The sequence below is a fragment of the Aquila chrysaetos genome, chromosome 9 (assembly GCF_900496995.4).
Source record: "Aquila chrysaetos chrysaetos chromosome 9, bAquChr1.4, whole genome shotgun sequence".
Classification (NCBI taxonomy): Eukaryota; Metazoa; Chordata; class Aves; order Accipitriformes; family Accipitridae; genus Aquila; species Aquila chrysaetos.
The window spans coordinates 7,582,575-7,604,592 of NC_044012.1; the positions used below are offsets into that span (position 1 = coordinate 7,582,575).

The 22,018-nt window shown below is 40.8% G+C and overlaps 1 protein-coding gene across 3 annotated transcripts in view; it reads left to right on the forward strand.

The window, feature by feature from the left end:
• Positions 1 to 5,104: 5,104 nt before the first annotated feature.
• Positions 5,105 to 22,018, forward strand: part of ADAMTS18 (ADAM metallopeptidase with thrombospondin type 1 motif 18) — an 80,172-nt gene continuing 63,258 nt past the window's right edge. Inside the window, exons 1-3 of one of the 3 annotated variants that reach the window (XM_030026453.2) lie at positions 5,105 to 5,445; positions 5,550 to 5,628; positions 7,497 to 7,813. In XM_030026453.2, the coding sequence (XP_029882313.2) occupies positions 5,293 to 5,445; positions 5,550 to 5,628; positions 7,497 to 7,813 (549 nt within the window). In that variant the 5' untranslated portion in view covers positions 5,105 to 5,292. The remainder of the gene's footprint in view (positions 5,446 to 5,549; positions 5,629 to 7,496; positions 7,814 to 22,018) is intronic. The other 2 variants (XM_030026454.1, XM_030026452.1) reach the window with 2 other exon arrangements.

Here is a 22,018-nt window from a genome sequence, read left to right on the forward strand (position 1 = left end):
TTAGGACGGACATGCTGTGCAATACAGAGAAATGCATGTAAGCAGAAAATTGTGTTTAATATTTGTAATCAAAAGCATTTATTTGGGACTATAACAGCCCAGTGCTACGTGCAAATTGGGTGAGGAAAAAATGTAAACATTGTTTCTTTGATTTCGTTGGGAGTTAGGGTACAGCAGGAATGCTGGATCAAGCTCCTTTTCCAGTGGCTGTGATTAAAAAGCTATGTGAAATGAATTTAGGGGCTTATTGACAGAAAATGTTACTGTAAATGGTGGTGAAAACCTATTCCACAGAGATTACTCTTTATTGCATGGAGTTTGCCAGAATTTATAGGATGCAAACTGAAAACTGTGGGTTTAGAGACCATTTGAGGACATAACTTCAATCCTAACACCATGTTTTGAGGCTTCTGCAGAAAGCAGAATTTAACACAGAAACTGGTGAGACAGTGGAATTTTATTCTGTGAACTTTCAGGCTCTTAAGGAAGAGGAATTAATGGAAGAACCACACTAAGTCAACCCGTAGATGTTTTTGTTACTTACACAGTTTCCATGTCAGCTGAAATACAGTTACGCATAAACAGAATAACCAGTGACATGGTATAACCCATGCCATGTGTCACTGAAGAATGCAATTAGCCATCACGCAAAAGCAACTTTATTACAGTAGTTCATATTATAAACTGAACACTGGTTAGAAATGCAGAAATATGCTTTTGGGAACACGCTAGACTAGCATTTTCCATTCCTGAGAATACTGTAGTCAGCTTCGGTTTTCACGGAAGTAAACAAAGAAGTCCCCATCGTTTCTTTTTATGAGAGTAGCCTTTTAAAATTTGGGGAGGGGAAAAGCATTCAGTGTAGGAGTGGATCTGCTGTTAGCATATTACAATACTGCCTAGTACTTTATAAACCTACTCTGTGGAAGTAAGAGCAAGTGCTAATGCTGTTCCAGCTGGAGGGGAAGCTGACCAACGTCCTCAGACCGTCAGTCTGTTAGGATGTGTCATGTTCCAGCTGAGCCCCCGTACCATACCTGAGGATCTCCCTATGGCAAGGAGGTAGGCCATGAAGTCTCTTTGTTTACAGTCTCCTTTCTGCACAAGGGATCTTTCTGGCAAGAAGGATACAGTAGACTATCTTCTCAGGTTCTGTAACTCAGCCAGGTAGAGGACCTATTATAATTTATGCCAGCTGAAAGGATTTGGCCTCTTCCTAAACTGTATGGTATTGAGTGGGTTTAGATAATGTAGGAATAGCCATGCAAATGTGATTTGATACCAGATGACTACATCCCTGCAACTGTGCTTAATCTATATGAACGATTCCACAAGTTCTTTTTCAAGTTGCTCATATTTTGTTCAACTAGAGGTTTTTGTTCTGCTACAACTGAGTAACAGTTGCTGAACTCTTTAGGCAAATTATATAAATTCACAAAATGCCTTGAGATTATTGAATGAATAATATCATGGGAAAGAAAAGCCTCCTTAGCAGTTTTGGTATGTATGGAGCATAACCAGCTTTGGAGTATAACTTCACTTTGGAGCCTCTTCAACTGGGGACAAAGATGAACTTGATGGGTTTTGAAAACTACCAGCTCATTCTAAAGAGGGTCATCCTAATTTCTAAAGGGGTTTCCGCGAAGACTTCTCCGCAAAGAGTTTCACCCAGCCTGTGGTTAATCACCACTTACTATAAATGAAGGCAAAGACCTTCTGTGTTTCACAAGGGTGAAATATCTTCATGAGGATAAATACAAAGAGAGCGTAAAGATTGAGCTGGAGGAATCCCATGGAGTGCTTACATGTATCCTGAATAACCCAACAAGTATGTGGTTCAGTAAGAAATAGTCACAGAAATGGTCAAGTAGGAAAGGACAGTTGCAGAAACTGAATGCTGAGTTAGCAAAACCCATATCTGCTCCGATTCTACTATGCGTATTCACTCAATACGATGTGACTACCTGATTAAAACAAGCCCTCACTGCACCATTTTCCCATTGGAAGTACAGTGCTTCCAGTCATCCAATCATATATGATTTAAATATGGTATCAATTATTCAAATTAATTTATAATACAAATACATCTGGAAAAATTAATCTAGGTTGACAAAGGAAGAGGTGAGAGCTATCAGACAACAGACTTCTGTGAATCATTCACTCATCTCAGTGGTCACGAATGTCTCAAATGATAAAGAATTTGCTCTAACAAAGGCGGCAAAACAAACATGATGGCATTTTAATTCAGGGCTTATTTCTTCTGCATGCCTGTCAGTCACGTTACCAATAATGTGAGTTCTGTATGGGGCTGGACTCCATCATGATGGCCGTGACAGCATAGTTCTTGGGGAAAAAAGTCTATATAAGTTCACGAGAAAAGAGGGATTCAGAATTAGAAAGAGTAGAGTTATTAAAAATAATAATCCATTTTCTCTGATAAGATAGCAAGTGGAAACAAGAACATCCAACATCTTTGAATCTAGACATCAAGACAATGGACACTGCATGCTGGTGTGATCTGTCTAGAGCAGGTGGATGAGAAGCCCTGGTGAAACTCAGTCTATATTCTTGCAAGCCTCAGCGTGGTGATGAAAGTGAAGCAGTAACTCACTGCTGGTATAGAGTAGCAACCCCCCCTACCTTCCCTTGCAGATACAAGAGAAAACCTGACGTCCTGAGTCACGGTACATAGACGATCTCTTGACGCTGGAGATCCCTCCCCAAGAAGGGTATTCTTATCTGTAGCGCAATGCTGCTTAAGGGTGACAAGCTTCTATTGGGTCTCCACGCTTTTTTGTATTCACTGGCAATGGAGGAGTTTCTCATGTAGGTGGAACACAATTACAACAGGTGGATACAAAAAAGTAGGGGAAGAAAAAGACCTACTGAAAACATGACAAAACTGATCAGCATAAAAAAGTGATAGGAGCATCCAGCCTGACAGCTTAGGGAGAATAAAGAAGAGTCCAATAACAGACTGTAGTATGGTAATGATTATCTCTGAAGGATTATATGCTTGCTGGTCATCTGAGGTGGGAATTGCTAGGGAGTGGAGGGAGGAAAAAACCCTTCTCACTGCATTGTTTACTACACTGCTGACTGTGGAGCTTTATTTCTCTAATGTTTTGCATGGTAACTATGTTTGCACATGGTAACGAGCTGCCTGCAGGATTCTCTGATGTTTATGACCATCACTGCTGGGATCTTGATTGACTCGGGGAGCAAAGTATGATGTTGTCTGAGCATGTTAACTGATCAATGTGGCTGCCTACAGGCCAAGAAAGGTTGGGGTCCCCTGCCTAATGCCAACTCAAATTTGGACGCATGTCATTTACAGCCATGCAAAGCAGTGTCACATTTTTTTCTTCTTCTTTGATCATACTCAGAAACTATAAATCCCCAGGGTGAAATCTTAACTCCACAGAAATCAAGAGCAAAACTCCCTTCAGTGGTGCTAGGTTTATGGTGAAAGTTGTCTTTTTCTTTCTTAAACAATTGTAATTGCTAGAGATCTGTATTTACTTCCTGCCCCTCACAGCAAATAAAATGTCTTTCTTCACAGTCAGGTAGTCTACTGAAAACAGTCAAGTCTGTTCAGGATGTTGAAGGCTGATAATAAAATAACAGCCCAATAATTTTATATTTTTCTCCTATTATCTGCAATGCACAGCATGTTTTATGTGTTCTGCTCCGCTGGGACCATCGTAAACCTGTAGCCAGCTATTTCATTTGAATATACTCAGTGGGAGGTGACAGGTGCACTATTACAAAAAGACCTTGAAACTTTATCATAATACATTCAGCAAGGTGATAATGTAAAACCCACTGGGAAATGGAGAGAGCTGAAGGAGAAATTCCACACCTGGGAACTTATTTAATGTTTAAAGACAGGAAATGCTTTAGAAGGGAAAATATCTCTGATCTGTCTAATCCACTGCCCCAAACTAGTTACCACGAAACCCCTGGTGAAGGCGGTAGATAGAAGAGATGACCTCCAGCTCACCTCGGCTTCCATTGTGCTCTCCAGCCTGTGTGCCAACTGGAGCAGCGAAGCACCTTCAATTGACACAGCTACTGTTTATTTGCATGGTGTGACCCTGGGACAAGGGAGATTTTGGGTGAGATTGGACTGAGACACATACTGGAAAACTCTCTAGCACAAAAGGGGAGATCGTGACGTGAGGGACACTTCTCCAAATGCAGCCAAAACCATCAGAAACAAGTTCTGTATTGATTTCCAGCCTGGACCAGTCCCATTCACTTCAATGCTTCGGTTTCCTTTCAGATTATTTAGATCTTTGATCCTTTACTGAAGTTTTCTATAGACGGGAAAGTGTAACCTAATAGCACAGACTAGTCGTGACCAGAACCTGGTGCTGCATTTGGCTCAATACATGTAAGCCACTGCGTGAAAGTCAGCTCCTTTATAGGCATCAGTGTTCAATATTCAGTAACTGGTCTTGGCTATCACAGCTGGTGTTTCTTCCCAGGCAACCTGATCTTCGTTTGATTTTGTTTGGTTTGTTTGTTTTCCTATGAAGCTACCTTTAAAAATAACAGAAAATAACAGCATATTCTCTCCAAGTGAATGGTGCTTTGGAAGCTGAAGGGCTGATACTGGACTCCTTCTCCCAGCATCATCACGAAAACTCTGGTCCTTTTGATTAAGCCCTGTGGCTCGGCCCCCCCTTTTTGCACCCCTCCCGCCCCAGTGAAGGTCCCCCCGGTCTCTTTGCGGATCGCCACAGGTGTGCCAGCACTGCCGCTGCCCTCGCTCGGCCCGGCGGCTTCCGCGCCTCCCCCGAGGTCTGCGGCGGGGCGGGGGGCGGCCCGCAAGCCACCCCCTTTCCCAGGTGCCTCCCCGCCTGCGCCCGCGAGTCCCGGCCCCGGCCCCGGCCCCGGCCCCGGCCCGGCCCCGCCGCCTCCCCATTGGTCCCGCCCGCCCGCTCGCCCGCCCGCCCGCTCGCTCGCTCGCTCGCTCCTCCGCTCCGCGTCGCCCCCCGGGCGGCGGCCGCGCCGAGACGCGGCGCCGGAGGCAGCGCTGCCCCGCGGCGGCGGCGGCGGCGGCGGCGGCTTAAAGGGTGCGCGCCGGCGGCGGCGGCGGCGGCGGCGAGGGCGCGCTCACCTGGGCGCCGCTCCATGGGCTCCGCCGCCGCGCACGGCGGGGGCGCGGCGCTGCGAGCCGGCCGCCGGAGCTGCTGCGGGGCAGAGCCCAGGTGACCATGCGGGGGATCCGGGCTCGCCCGCCGCACGCTTCGGGGAGCAGGTAGCACGCCAGGTGCACGGCGGAACATGGACTGTCTCCTGCTTGTCGTCTGGACTTTACCTGTTGCGATTCTCAGCGGCAGCTCCATGCAATTCCCGACTCTCCCGTGGCTTGGAAGCACTGTAAAGGCAGGTCGAGAGCACTTTCTTTTGCAGTCGCCTAGTGTACTTTCATACCAGGTTACTGCACAGTTTCTGGTGCCTTGTCTTTCTGCCTTCCCTTGTCAAGTAAATGTCGCCCAATACTCCTTTTCTTTCTTTTTTTTTTTTTTTTTCTCTTGCAGACCCTTCAGCTGTGCTGCCTCTGTTGCATGTCTCATGCAGCAACTTTAACCAGTGACAGCATCAGTGAATTGAATCATGGTTTGTATAGCTCTTTCTGTGTCTGTGTATATGAACATTTGCATGGATGCTTTTTTTGGTGGACTGAGCATTTAAAGGGAAGAAGCCACAGTGTTCGGGGAACATAAAGCGAAAGCAAGTTGGCTGCTGTAAAATAGCTAACCGTGGGCAGAGATTAACTTGTTAAGCCCTGTGTGCAAAAGCTAAAAGGAACAATATGTAACAGCAAAGCGAATGAATGAGATGGTAAAAACATCCACGTTTACATGTGCGATTAGAAAGATGAATGCGTATGTAGCCCCAACAACAAAACCTCATGTGTCTGTTATGGAAGCAATGAGACAAAAGTAATGAAAAGATTTGGGTGGGAGAGCGGAAGAAGCCGTGCAATGCAGGCTAAGGGAAAACAAACCTGGAGAGAAAGGACTTGTGTGAGTGAGAGCTCAGGAGCTGTTTGTTCCCAGGTTGCAGAGACTAACACTTAGATGCTGATGACTTTGGGAAGTTTGAAGTGCAGTATATGCTTTTTATTGGGTGCGAGTGGAAACAAAGTACAATAGAGAACCACACCAGGGTGCAGAAAGGAAAACCCTCTTGCACCCTATCATCTGCTCACTGGGGGATTCCCTCTCTCAAGCAGCTGCTTGCATTTTTTGGCCACCAGCCTGCTTAGCGTCCTCAGCTTCTGCCGTTGATTAACACCGCGCAAGGAAAGTGAAAGTTCTTGAGGTATTGGTTCCACTGTCTAAGGAAAAACAACCTATCACTGGTTATGTGTTCAGCTTACTGTGTGTCCAATAAAGTCTATTTGGGCAAAGAGATTGATAGTTTTTGCAACGTCTGTTACAACACAAGAAGGAGGGGGTTTTCTTCTTTTTTAATGGTGTTATTTCAATTGAGGAAGAGAAATGAATGGTTTTACTGTCAAATGCATGGACATCTTTAAGTATTCACAGAGAAATACAGCTCAAAAATGAAATGGGGTTGGGAAGCAGTTTATTCAGCATAGTTACTCCTATAACCAGGAATAGCCGCAAAGGTCCTAGTTCAGCAAATGGCTAAAATTCAGACCCAGCTTCCAGGATGCAAGTGATCCCTGGATGGCTGGATCAACAGCAATGGTAATGTACTTCAAGCTAGGCACCTGCTTATACAGCTAGCTGAATCATGGCCTCTATTTTTTCCTTTCTTAGGTGGTTGTGAGTAGATCTTAGTCTTCTCCTCACAAATAGTTTCGTAATTTTTCACATATTTTATCCAAAACAGTAAACTTCTTTGACATGCAATTAGCAATGGCTGACTAAAGGTTATTAGGTAGGATGTAATCTCTTTTTGCTGAAGGTCAGTTACAATTTGAAACCCAGTCTAATCAAGTCACTACAAAGAGATGAGGTCTCACTCAGTTAAGGCATTAATAAATTAATCCTTTAATCCATTTGAACAAGGGGTACAGTTCTAGAAAGTCTCAGTCATGGCTACCCCTACAGTGATATAACATTTGCTGCATTCTTAGGGAAGGAAAAAGCTCTCAAACCAGAGCAGCCTTCACATTTGACAGCAATTAATACAAGGGGAGGGAAAAATCTACAGATCTGCTGGTGATGACAAATGTCTTCAGAAGAGCGATTGTGGGAATGTTCACAGCTATGCTAGTTAGTCTGTACCTTTCAGTAGGGCAGAAAGGAAACAAACACAGTTTGAGAGCCTGTGTGACTTACAGGGGTGAATTTATGCAGTCAAGACTATACACACATAGCCTGCAGAGCTTTCAGGCCATTCCCTAAATGAGGGAATGCTTCATGCCACAGTGAAAGCCTGGTGCTTACCAAGTTAGAATGATGCTTACTTGTTGGATACAAAAGCTGATGGCTAACTTTTTATCATTACAGATTATGTATTTGTGACACCTGTCAAAGTGGATTCCAGTGGATCGTACATTTCACATGATGTTTTGCACAGTACTAGGAGAAAGAGATCAACTCAGAGTTCAAAGAGTTCCTTGCACTACAAATTTTCAGCATTTGGACAGGAACTTCACTTAGAACTTAAACCTTCAACCATTTTAAGCAACAGTTTTATTGTCCAGGTACTCGGGAAAGATGGAGTCTCAAATTCTCAGGAACATGAAATTGAGCAGTGTTTCTACCAGGGATTTATAAGGAATGATAGCACCTCTTCAGTAGCAATATCTACATGTGTAGGCTTGGTAAGTGTTTATTTAAAACAAATCAGCATTAAAAGTATTTTCATACATGGAATAGTAGCTGAAGGTATGTAATTTGTATAATATTCAGGATACTATACACCATTTGGTGATTTTTGTAATACCGCTAGTTGCTATTGCATTTAACAGAAGAGGTTTAATTATAGACAATGAACTACATCACACCCTTTGTATTTTTTTGATCAGCCTTTCAGAAAAAAACCCAGAAGACTAGCTGGTAGTCCTAGTAATTATCCCATAGCAATTTTCTTTTGTTATGGTTTGTGATATTTTATACTTTTTTGCTTGCTCTTAAGTAAATGCTCTTCCCGCCTTTGTGAACTACAATGAATAAAGAAAAAAAAAAATCAATCCATAAGCTTGTGGGAAAAAAATATTATACCTAGGTTTGTCAGCTGCTTTAAGGAAGGGTGAATTTCCTAGCTCAGCAGGAGTTATGAACCAATTTCCCTTTGTTTCCTTTGACATTTCCAGCCTTATTTGGGTTTATAAGTCTTGATTAGTTGATCTCTTATGAATGTGTTAAATATCATCATTGCATATTTTCCATTTATAGCTGTCATCCAAGTTTATGAAAAATTATTACTCACAAATTATTTTTTCAAAATACATTTGACAGTGCTCATTGCCTGCAGAGAAGTCTTTACTGATGTAATTCAGAAGAATCATCTACAGAATTAATAGTTACTGATGTTTTTTAGGCTTAAGGCCTTGCATTTGCAAAGCAATCTCCTACGGATGCAGATTAAAGCAGTGACATTTAAGTCTTAGGTATAGGAAGCTATTTGTATGCTTTGTGGTTGACTAAGGTCCAGAGGATATGTTGGGTCACCCTCTAGAAATCTGTTTTGCAAATGTACTTGTCCATAAGGGCTATTAAACTGTGTGACTGGACCAAAAAAGGAGCACTTGAGACACCCAGTGTTTCCTTTGAAATAGTAATCAGTGACTTCAGAAGAGGGTGGCTCATTAGGAAGAGCTGTTGAATACTGATAACTGGTTGAAGTAGTCTGGATTGTATTTTCAATGCTCTACTTTTTTTCTCAGCAAGTTAGAGGAATTAGTATCTTACAGTTCATTTGAACAGTTGCAAACGTGACTTTGGAGCAGGTGCCAGAAACTGGAATGAAGCTTTCTTTCATTATTTTTTTTTTTTTTAAGTTGTGTTTGTAATGCTGAACTGTTAATATTGGATGCGCTTAGTTGTTTCTGTGGAAGCTTCATTTTCACAACTGCTAGCTTTTACCATATTTATTCAGAAAAAAACTGTTTTCACTTACTGAATTGTTTGTCTTTTCCTCTCAGAGAAGTGCTCTACCTACACACAACAGTTACGGTTTGGGTGATCTCCCCTGTTTGGTCACATTTTGTTTTTTAGCATGCTTTATGAGCTAAGTGAAGCTGGGCTTGTCAAGTCTTGTCTGGAGAAGGAAGGTTCAAATCTGCCTCAGGTCACAGAGAAACAGAATGTGGTGATCTTAACTGAGACTGAAATGGATCTTTTACCACTGTCTCGACATAGAGATTGTTATGACTGGCAAGCTTCACTTAGAAAAGATCCAGAAACTGATCAAAAGAGAATAAATATTGTGGCATGAACAAATTTATTATGGCAGAACCCTTTTCAGTACCTAGATCATCACCAATTAGAATCTCTCTCTTTCTTTAATCAGTTCCAAGGTTCAATAGATTTCACCTTAAAATGTTTTAAACTGGTAAATGAAGTAAACCTTTACTTATAATAGTCTCTGCAGAGTAGGTATCACAAATAAAGTATATTTGTTCCTTTCTCCCTATCTATTTATTTATTTCAGTGCACCTAATGAATCCCAGGCAAATTATCAGCAGGATTCTTAGTCTCTCAGTTTGCAAGGCTGCCTTCTTAAAAATGTGTCATCAGCTGTCTGTAACAACAACCACGTCATTTTTTACTGTGATCCAAATTCAGTAATCATATGTTAAGTCTGGACGCTGTGCTCTGATCAAGAGAACCTTGTGAATAGCTTCTATATCCTCTTTGCACCAACTACTTTTGTCACTTGGTTGCCCTTCTTTCCTATTTGCTTTGTTCACTGCAATTAAACCGAAAGTGGTGTTTCTTCTATATGGTTGGTAGCACTAATCTTTCCATTGTTCCTTTCATTAGCAATAGCTTCTCTACAATAAAACTGCAGTGACCCATTCTTTCAAGCCTGGAACACCACAATGTGATGTGGAAGCAATTGCATTTCAATAGACTACAGGGACTCTTTGATCTAATTTTTTGGATGACCTAGAGTATTCAGTCATTCAGCTGTCTGTTACCTGCCATTGCCTGCAGAGTAGACTTTTGAGAGAGTCTATATGAAATGGTTTGTTAGGCAGGATGACCTTAACTTAACACTGGAAAGGAGCAAGAATTTGTTGCTTTGGTATAGATCTGTTAAGAGATGTGTGTATCTTAAGTTTTAATAGCTTAGTTGACAGTAAGGCCCCACATTTTTATGCTGATTTGTTGATTTGAGACCAAATGTTTCCATCAATCAAGACAATTTTCCTGATGTGTCAGAAGGCAAAACTGGATCTATGCTCTTTATCTGAGTAAGTACTCTAATATATTAAGTTGGCATTTTAGGAGAATGTGTACAAGTTTACTAGGAGTACTGCCTCTTGTCTTTTCATCATCACAGTGTGTAGGTACTTTGATTTTCAACAAGAAACTTTCTTTTTTCTGTCTTCTGCCCTTTTCTGCTTCAGTCAGTATCCTTTACTTGCTGGAGTATCTGTTATGCAGCAAGAAAGCTGTTATTTTTAAATTTTTTTTAAAATGAAATTAACTTGTATGCAAGAAATCTTGTTTAGATCTTCCTAAGTGTCTGTTTCACCATCAGGCATTGAGTAGCAGCATCACACTCAGTGATAAAAGAGTATGAGAGATTTATTAAAATTCAGGCTTATGTTGTACATCACACAGACTTGCTCAGTCATTTTATCAAAAATGCTCAAAAGATGGATGTACTTTGTACACCTTCAGAAAAATGTCTTCTGGACTATCTGTGGAGAATATGATACATTCCCTCCAAAGAAGTTGTGATAATTTTTCTCATTTTCCTATATTTTGTTAATACATTCATACTCTCAGGGGTGGGGTTTTTTTAACACTTACAACTTTGGATCAATACATTCACTTACGTTAGTAAATACAAAACTAGTTTCTCTCTTTGGCATCATCTTAATGTGGCCCAAATAGAAATTAATGCAAAATTTCAACTCCTTTCTCCATTGGTATTCATTGTTATTTTTAATAAAATTCTTCTGTTACTCCAGCATGACTTCTGGGAATTTCCTTCAATCCCTTGTACTCTCCCAATTGATATATCCAGGCCATGGTTTGTCTTGCTGCTTCATCCTCTGTTTACGTTCTCCAATTCAAGTTCTTCATTCTTCCCAAATTCAATTTTTTTCCAAACTCCTGACCTGAGCTAATTCTTACTTATTCTAATTATATGTTTTTATTACTATTATTATTTAGTAATATATTATTACTTATAATTGCCTTTAGCTATCTAATTGGGAGGCAGACTATGGAAATCCACAGAATGCAGGAGGTTTTCAGTTTTTCTGAAGGAGGCGGTGCTGGCCACTGTTAGAATAAGAAGTTGGTTTTTAGGACTTACTCTTTGTAGCCATATCTGTATTCCTACCTCATTCCTCTTGCCCCCTTGCCCATTCTCATCCACATGTTGTGCTATCCCATCTGCATTAAAAATAGATATCTGTTGTAGGTTCACCATCTTTAACTCCACTTTCATGATGACATTGTCTCTAAAAACCTTACTACTGTCTTCCTAGTCTGTGTGTAAACTGTGTGTTGTTTGTCTCTCTTTATATGCTAGTTTTTGTCTCCTTTCTGTCTCCCTACGTTAGGTCTATGTATACATAATCTCTTGTATAAAGTGAGTTGTTTGCAGTCACACAGTAAATCAGGGCAGAATACAAGAGAACCCCAGTCAGTTGTCAGTTGTGTTCTAGAGACTTTCTTAAAAGTAATTTATAACTGTGCATTTAGGAGCAGAAGTCACATTCCCCTTGTGAACAAGAACTCTCACCAAGTCAAACAAGTTTACACTATAGTCCAATACACAACATAGAAAACAGTGAACATAATGAATGAGTAGTTTATTATATAGCATTTGTGGGGATGTTGCTGCTATTTGGTGGAGAAGACAGGTGAGGGTATATAGCAAGTACAAAACATATGCACCCAGCGGAAAGAAACATATGTACAACATAAAGAAACTCTCCTACCATTACATCGCAGAGGAGACATGCACGTGTATTTTGGGTCAGAGAGAACAGTTCAGGTCCTTTAAAACTATGTGATACACAGTTTTATTGTTCAGGCCAAATTCAGCCCTAAGCAAACACACTAGCATGGAGGCCTGAGAGACTGCACCTGCTTACGCTGGAGGTGAATGTGGGCCATTCTCTCCCTTTTATTTATGTACCTCAATTAGAAGAGTGGAGTCAGCTTCATGCACTAGCTAGTGCCCTCCTTTGTTTTTGCTAAGATGTGATTGAATCTTTCATTATAAGGGGCCTCTTTCTCTTGTCTCAAGTTCTGTTATGTTTGTTAGTGTCTAGTCAAGGGAAGAGAAAGAGGAGGGAAGGATGAATCATGTTACACTCACCGAGCTGTCAGAGGAGTCTACGACTGGAGAAAGGGTTAGATGTAGCAGTGAGAGATAAACAGGAGATGTATTAATTCAATGGAAGTTGTGTGTGCATGTCTGAGGGCAGGACTTCGCTCAAAGTATCAAAGAAGCCACAAAATTAAAGCTTCTTAATGCAGTCTGGCCACCTAAGAGGCAGGCAGGCGAGGCAACTCATGTACCCATTCTTTGTAGTCATTTAATTGCACCCTGTATTAGCATTATTTAAGTTCATGCTAACAACAGCCTCTTATTCCTAGAGCTCACGCTTTAAGTCCAATTAAATATGTTGAGACAAATCCCAAGGTTCTTATGCAGACAAACTCCCATCAAAATCAGTGAGCCAGACTGCTGCTACAAGTACAAAATAATTGCTGTTCACAATGAGGTTCCTTTAGAAACCTACAGCTGTAAAAATAGGACAAAATTTGGCCCAGTGGGACCTTGAAGAGAAACTAAGTACAGAGCTGGTGATTTGACTCATTCTCAAAACTATTTTTGGTCCATCCAGAAGCCAATATACAAATCCTATATTTTCTGCCATTATAGCAGCACAACATGAACAGCATCTGGCATATGAGTTCTTTGACTTTCTTTATATTCACACACCATTACATCTCCATCCTTTATAAAACACAGACTGTGTTACAGGTTCATCATTTTGTCCACTGTTTTGATGGACATTTTGCCATTATTCACTCAATAATATGGTAAAGATGAAAATAAGAAAAACCTTTAAAGGAAAATGAGGTGACAATGGGAAAAAGCCATATTCTTGAAGATATTTTAAATTATACTAGACAAATACAAGACACTGTTTCTGGTCTCAGCATTGAATTGACTGCTGATGGGGAATGAATTGTGTTATTAGATTATTGATTGCCCTTCTCCATATCTGTCTGATAAGCTTTCTGTTTAACTCTGGCTTTAGCTCTACAGGACAAAGACAGTGTTATCCCAGGCATTTTGACCCTACTGATTCCTGATGGGTAAGAAATGGAATTGAAGAGAATTAATGATGGAGAAATAATCTGCCTCTGCTGGGCAGGAAAAGTACCAGAGGTTACATTTCTTCCAGGTTTTATATTGAAAAACCTGGAACATACATAGAGGACTGTCACTGAGAGCACTTTGGCTCCATCAGTCTGAACACAGTGGGCTGTGGACACAGAACAGCTTGCAAGAGTGCCTACAGGAGCTGGTCCTCTCAGTCATTTTTGCCTGCTCCATTATTGCTCAGCTGGCAGTAAGAGCATGGAAGTTGTTTGTTGGTGTATTTCAGACCAAACTTCAGGCTGTTGTGAGCACCACTGTTTGCACCCTTAAAGCAGTTCTGGAAACAGGGAACCCTCCATTTGTACACAGACAGGCAGTTCATCCTGGCCTTTCTTGTTAAGCAGCAGTCTTACCATAACTTCTAAAGAAATTAGTAGACTCTAGCTATACTTGAAACATCAGCATTTTTCTTGCTGTAGCAAAGTCTTCCCACAAAGCTTAGTTCCCACACTTTCCCTAGTCCATTAAAGAAAAGCTTATAGTCAAATGCTCATAAGGGTCAGGAGAGGGTGACCTGTCTGCACAGACTTGACCTCTTCATAACAGGATGTCTTTGATGTAAATGAGGATTTTTATTTTAAGCGCCACTATTTTCATTTGGATCATACCATCTCTGCTGCCGAGAGGCAACATATTCTCTTCTGCACAGCTGTGAGCTGCTGAACATCTAAAATATTTCTCTTTTTCGAGGCAGATTCTAGTAACTAATACCAGCTTTCAGTCACTAATAATTAACCCAAACAAGGTTTTATTTCTGTCTTTTTCCTCTTCTTCCTCCACTTCAGAAGTGTTTGAGGAAGATACCAGCTTTGCAGACCTGGCGTGTAAAGGCTTTTGTTTACCCAAAACACAATGACAGTCTGTGAAACTGTAGTTGAAGTCCAACTCAAGCAGCCCACTCCTAGAGCTCTGTACCTGACACATAGCAGTAGAGCGGAAAGCACAGGAGTATCTTGGTTGTGCCCTGGCCCTGCTGCACAGTCCACTTAATTTGAGCAAACAGTAGTATCAAAACTGTTCTTAAACATTTTTTTTGCCCCCAAGCTTACTTCCTCCTTAGCCTCTCTGCAAAACCAGTGCCCTGATTATGATGAGAGCTTTGTGATTTGCACACTTGTACTCAGTTGAGAACTTGACTTTGATTCAACGTAGGCTGCCCAGTCATAACTGGTCTGGATGGTCACTGGGAGTTTGTTACCAGCTCCATAAGCCCCTTAGTCATTTTGGCACCTACGGTTTTTGTTTGTCACAGTTGCGTTTAAGTCTACAAGATATTTAAGATAATGTTTACTAATGTGCAACTTTTTAGGGAAGGGTTTGCGTTTCTGTGGCACAGCACGTCCCATACTCTTTGAAAGAGATGATAGATTGTCCAGTACTGCAAACAGTGAGAGAAGGATGGAGGTCTAAAAACTGTTTTTGATGTCTGTGGGTTTGAAATTTGCAGTCCATGGATGGGGACATGATAAAAGCTGGGGCAACGCTAGACAAAGGCACCCAGAGCTGTGATGCCAATAATATATCGGTCAATTCTTTAAGACAATTTCAGAGCTATTTGCGTCTGATTTCATTCTCTCCTGAGCATGAGTAATGTTGTTGACTTACAGATATATTGCTCTCAAGGGATTTTCTAGAAAATACCTGCTTTCTCTTTTTGGAAGTTGCAGTGTCCAGTGATAACCTGACAGCAGCCCCACTACAGTCAGCAGCCTTTTTAGCCATTAGAAGTACTTCCTCTGACGTGACTCCTGACCACGTACAGAAGCTGTTAGCTCTGTGTACCTCACTTTGTCTTCTCTCAGTGAGCTGGCAGGAGAGGGGTTAAACTTCGTTATGTCTGCAGTGAGACTTAGCAGTGGACCTACAGTGAGTTTTATCAGCTGAAACTCAGACTTCAGTATCTTTTTTCTCAAAACCACTCATTTTGTGTTAGGAAGGGTTTGACTAGCCCTTAAATGGTATCTGAATTGAATTTTAATGGATAATTACATTACAAACAAGGTTTTCCTCTGTCTTTTTGATCATGTCAGTGGGAGCAGAAATGTTGGTTCTTTCTTGCCTTTTCTTATCCCGTTGTAATCCCAATTCTGTTGCTGCAGGTCTACCATAAATTACAGTATGCTAAAGGAATTTCCTATTGATTTGCTTTGACAGTGATTTGACCAGCTATGTGAATAGCTGATGGAAGCAGAACTTATCTTTGGTTCAGACAGTAGAGCATTGACTAAAGCTTCGAGGTAAACATTTACAGAAGAAACCTGAAATCATAATGCCTTGCAGCTCAGCACAATTTACAAACATGTATTAATTAAGCTTCAGTACTGGCTTTACTGTGTGTTAGATGAGAACAGCATCCTGGCTCATAATAGGTTGACATCAGTAACCTTTTATTGTTTATCATGCTCGGAAGTCACTAAGAATGAGGGTGAAGAAATGTCAAATAATCAGGTCATATGCAAGTGAATGAGTCTTGATGGTTGAAGCTCAGTACCGTGGGAACCATTATTGTCCAGAGTAATTTCTGGAACGTGAAAGTTAATTTCTTTTTTACAATGTTAGTTCATAAGCTAGGGAAATCTACAAACAAGTTGTACAGTCAGATGAATGTCCTTTTTCTGAATCTCATATGTGGCTGCCCAGCTAGTTCCTGCCAAAAAATAGTAAAAGAAAAAAGTCTGATGACAAAGATAATAGGTCTTGAAGTTATTCTTACTGGAATAACAAGGCCCAGCACAAACCTGCTTAAGAGAAGAGGAAGCTGAGGCAATAAAGTGATATTTACTTGCACAGACAATAGGGCGTTGCCTTTTCACTCTTCTGTGGCATTAGCATTTTTAGCTGCCCCACTATGTACACAGCACACTCATGGCTTTATTCTTTGAGGACTGGATTCTTGCTGTTCACAGTGGGATCACTTGAATGCCTGTGCCTGCCTGCCTAATATATGTTAATTGAAGGACTTTTGTGTCTCAACATCTTTATTAATATTAATGGCATGAGATTTTTAATGGACCTATACAAAATATGCTTGACCTAGCTTGAGCCCTCACTTTTGTTTTTATACTCTGCAGCACAGTGTGGCTTCCAACTAATTTAAGAACGTAATATTATATTCTGTGGCAGAATACACAAACTAATGAAACATAGATTACTCTTCAGATCTGCAGTTTCTTTACCATGAGATATAGAATTTATATAACACCAGAATATGATTAGTTTTTTTTAAATCATGAAATTAAAAACAGATTTGCTTTTTCTTCATGCAAATTATTGCACTTCAGTGAAAAGAGTGAGCATTTAAAAATAATTCTATCTTGAGCAGGCTTGTCTTATGCCACACACTCATTCCTTTTTTAGGAAGAAGTCATCAAAACAGTAAGTCTTAAAATTAGGCTAGACTGAACCTCAAGAAATACTTCAGGTTAATATTGTAATTAAAGTATAAGCTGGTCATGGTAAGGGATAGGTATAAATGCTGTAACACAGTCCTGGAGAAGAAAGTTTAAATTTTTCTAAAAATGTGGCTACGCAGTTTTACTTGTTATTAACATTTGACAGAAAGTTATGCTCTTTGTTTTGTTAGATGCAAGTATAAATTAAAGATTAAGATACTGATCTTGGCCTAGGGCCAAGATTAATTTTTGCAGCCCACTGTGGACAAGGAAAATGCTTCTGTCACTTTTCCCCTTTTTTGCTACTTTTTCTGACAAAGGATCATTCCTTATAGTCTGCTCTACGTTACATTGTTTGCAATAGATGTCTATGAAATCACTGTAGAGACCAGTCTACCACAACAGTATCTCCAGCCTCCAGTTTTTTTCTCTGTTTGCTGGCTTCTCTTCGTGCTAGAAGCCATGCTGAAGGCCATATGGATATTTTCTGCACTCCCAGCATCATGTACTGATGGTCAGATTGTTAACTTGCCTTTAGCGGCAAAAGCTTGAGCAAAGGGGCAGAAGAAGAACAATTTCCAGGCTGAGACACAAGTGAGCAGCTGATGTCTACTGATTCCTGCAGCACAGTATCTTCCACTCTCATAGGCAGGTATTTGCTGGTTTATGGGCTTCATCTAAAGCTTGTAATGAGTAAAAAGTTTTATGCTGACTGCTTTGGATCAGAACCTGGCTTCAGGAGAGTTTTCTTTTCTTCCTCTCTACATCATCTTGGCCCTTGAGTCAAGAGGCACACCATTTCTTTGGGAAACATTACTACAATTACAATTTGATTTAGAAAGACATTTTGCAAATGGAAGGTACCACTGGCTCATCAAGAAAGTGAAACATATCCATTTCTACTGGCAGACCCCAAAACATATCTTGTAAATAATCCAAGGTGGTGCTGTATGATCAGATTTCACTGAATCAGAAGTGAGATGGAGGAAAACGGCCTACTTGCAGGGCAAAGAAACCCATCTGCGGACTGAGCCTATGCTGTTCTCATGGACCACTCGGACTAGTAACAGCCAGGAGTGAAACGAGGGAGGAGTTCAGGCAGTTTCCCAGAGAACCAGCTGCTGCTACTGCTGCTAGAAGATGCACTGAAATGCTTGGCATCTGGTGCTTGCAGCTGCCAGATATGTTTCAGTGTACTAATGCCAAGTGTTTTCATTCTGCTATGCTGCCAGAGTATTACAACAATGACGGAGTAAAGGAAGCACAATGGCCACCAAAAAATATGAAGTCAAGAGTAAATGTAAAGAGGTTACTTGCCCTAATCCCAGTCAGGTCCTGATAAAGTCAAGCCTGGCATTGGGAGTAAAAGAGGAAAGTAGCTTTTGAGGCTTGTTTACCTTATTAGACAGGAGATGGACTTCACAGTTTTTGTATTATCACTTGTCATCCTGGGAACACCTGTAGGATGCAAGACCTCATTCATCTGCTCTTGATAGGAGAGCCAAATAATTGTAGAGAGGAGAACATGTAGTCTGTTACAGAAATAGTTGATTCCTCTGATTCCTGTGATTCCTCTGTCTTACCATTGAGTCCTGGGTGGTCATCTTAACTGCCTGAGGCACAGAGAGTCCTGCGGGTCTCACTTAATGAAGACCATGCATGAACCCAAATATGGTGGGAGCCATGACAGAACAGCATAGAGTTGGTGCCATGTGTCACTGAACATCAGACTAATGGTATGGTGACAAAGGCTTGCTTTCTCCATCAGCCTGTGCGACAGATGAAATACCAACGAAAGGACGATTTGGACCAGAAGCTGAATCAGAAAGAGAGGCTGATAGTTTACCATAGACAGTTGAAGCTGGGAACAAGAATGTGCCAGACTTTGGTCTTGGCCTATGAATATTACACCAGTTCTATTTAGAGGTTCTCAGCTTTTGGGTTATAGTGCCATGAGAAGTTTATTTTTGTTGTCATTTTCCAAGCATTTCTTGAAAACTAGCTTTCTGGTGCACAGAATAACACCACGACACTAAATTAGTTGGAAATAGCTTGAGGGCTGAGGGAATAGTATATTTTTTTTGTTGTGGCTGTTCACATGATTTATTTAACCATTTTAAAGATTAGTTTGGGAAAGTCAGGAACATGCTCTAATGTGAGAAACAAAACAGAAGGAAATGTTATTCACCCAGAATGAAGGTCTGTCTTCTGCAAACTAGCATTTGTGCATAGCAAAGTTCACTCTACCTCCAGAGCCCTACTTCTGTGTTAGGTTTAACAGAAGAAGATGTGGAGCATTTCCCCATGGGGCTATGTTTCCTGCTTACCATCAGCCTGCTCTGAATGGTGCCCATGTGCTCCAAAACACCTCCATGGATATGCCACATGCCCTTAATGACAGCTTAGCCTCTGGACCTGACTTTTTGCATTTTACTTGCCAATAATAAAGAAGGTAAATTTATATATACATACATACATATCTATACCAATGCACTGAATTGGTGCCAATCCTTTAAACTTGATTTTACAAAGGACAGTGCAATTCAGTGTCCATTGTCTGGGAAATATTAATATAGTTGTATTTCTGTAAAGTTGCATGAGGTGATGCTCTTTACAACTGTTATGTCTTCTGCCATTCAATAACTATATTATGTGCTAGCAAAATAGTAATTATCATTTAAATAAACACCTTCGTGTTTCTTCCAGGAAGGGACTTAAATTTTAAAGAGAAGGTTGATGTGATTTGTCTCTGATTTTTGTAGTAAGTGGATGATGGATGTAGGGTTATTGCAAAAAACTGATAATGTAGAGGATGTATATCAGTCTTGCATGACTTCTAGCATTATATGTTAAAAGAATAAGTCTGTAAATTATCTTATAAAATTTATTTACTCTTGAAAAAAAATCAAATTTATTTTGGATTGGTGAAATTTGTGAGAATTAGTAATAGTATAAATAATTTGAAAAACTATGAAAGTTCAGTGTCCTATTCTAGTCTTTTTGAGGGATTCGGTGGAGGCGTATAAAGAGGAGCCCTGGACAGGCAGTGATCAAATGTGGAATCTTGGGCTGAAACTATTCCAACAGGATGGGGAGTGTAGTTTAAACCCTCTCTTATCTTACCAGCGTTCTTGTGCATGCTAGCTCTCCGCAGCAAGATGTTTGATTGATTCATAGCTACTGATGGGCAGTTTAAGATTACAAAGCTTTCAATTTCCTTGTTCCTGACAGATAAAGAGGGTGGGCATTTCCTGATTATATGGTATACATTCAAAATATTTAAGTTCCCTATGGTGCTGTTTGTGACTAATTTACTTCCATAGCACATTAACACTGCCGGTTTTATGCTGTGGGAGGAGTGTATAGTGTAACATGCTGTGAAGAGAGGAAATGTTTCGCAACAAGAGGTCCTTCTGGCTTTTCCTCTGTTTACGTTACCACCTGGAAAGAAGAAAAGGTGGAGTAAATGACTGATGATCCAGATGGATTGAGTGAACAGTCACATCTTCAGTCATGACACATTAAGCTGGGCAAATTCACACAGAGAAGTGGCATGATTGCACTTTAACTCCTGGAAGCACATATAATCTTATGTAGGAAAATGTGTAGGCACAAATAGGGCTTGACTACTTTCATGGCAGTAGTCTTTTGGCAGGCAGTGCCCCTTTAGTGGCCAGTGAGCAGCCAGATTATTTGGGGGAAAAGTCAGGGATACACTAATGGGAGGTACAGGGGCTTGAGGATCGGCTCTAGCAGAGAAGTTAGAATCTGAGAATTATAAATCAGTGGCTGTGCAAGTGACACAGAGCTTCAGAGAGACTCAGAATGGGAGGACCACATTTTTCACTTTCCACGTTCACTTTTCTAATTCTTGCCTATGAAAGTAGGCAAATGATCTTCATTTATGGGAGTTGGTGGGCTTTGACGCACTACTTATTTGACTCATGCAGCACTTCTCAGCACACCAAGTGCATCCAGATTTCTAAGTAAGGGCTCAAGATACAACAGCAGCTAAGCTGCGCAGCACTTCTCTCAAGTTATGCCTGAAGTCCACAGAGAGCAGCCGCTGGCTTGCAGTGTGGCATGGAGTGAACTCAAGTCTTCTGTTCTGTGGTGTCAGGACAGAGCAGAGAGCACACTCAGGCCCTGGGACTAGGAACTACATAGGAGATTGAAGTGTCTGTAACTTTCACACACTTCCCTGATGCCCCAGAGCCTCTGCGACCTTGACAGCGCATTCCTTTTCTTTGAGCCTTTTTCTTACCAATGCTTGACTTGACCTTTGCTTAACCTACTGTTCAGTAGATTCATTGCAGAAAGAAGGTCAGGCTGCTTAGGAAATTTTGTCTCCTAAATCTTCTGCTGATTTTTTTTTTTTTAATCATCCTTTTATAACTTTGCAGCATGCTGAGCTGTCAACAAATTCCATATAATTGTATCTCCCTTGACTTTGCTGCATTTTTATTTCACTAAGGAGGCCTATAGTGTTTAACATAGTGGCAACATCTGTGGCAATGATTTCTAAATTTCTTGGACCAATTTAATATAAAGAATATCTCACAGAAAAAGTTGCTTTCAGGCACAACCCTCCCTTTGTCACTTTATCTTTCCTGTTTCCTGAGATCTCAGAGATCATCACAGGGTTACTTAGATCTTTGGTGCTCCACAGACTGTATTTTGAGAGCCTAATATCTAAGGTAGTGCACCGAAAACACTGTACTGTCCAAATGCTTTTATGAAGAAATGCTGTTCACTTGCTTGAAACTCATAGCAAATGGTGCTTGCTGACACAGGAATCAAAGCCCTCCCGTCTTGGATTAGTTTCTGCGGGACTCTAGAAATGGGAACCTTTACGTCCTCTCCTCAGCTGCTTCTGTTCTCATTTCTGATTCTCAGAGGTGCATAATAGAACTGATTTCTTCAATGAAAAGACGTAAGTAAATGTCTTTTCATACTTTTCTTAAGACTTATCCGTGCTAAACAGTCACATAATTCACAGGCTTATACTAAAGTCTGCTTATGGTAAAATCAGTGTAACCTTTCATGAC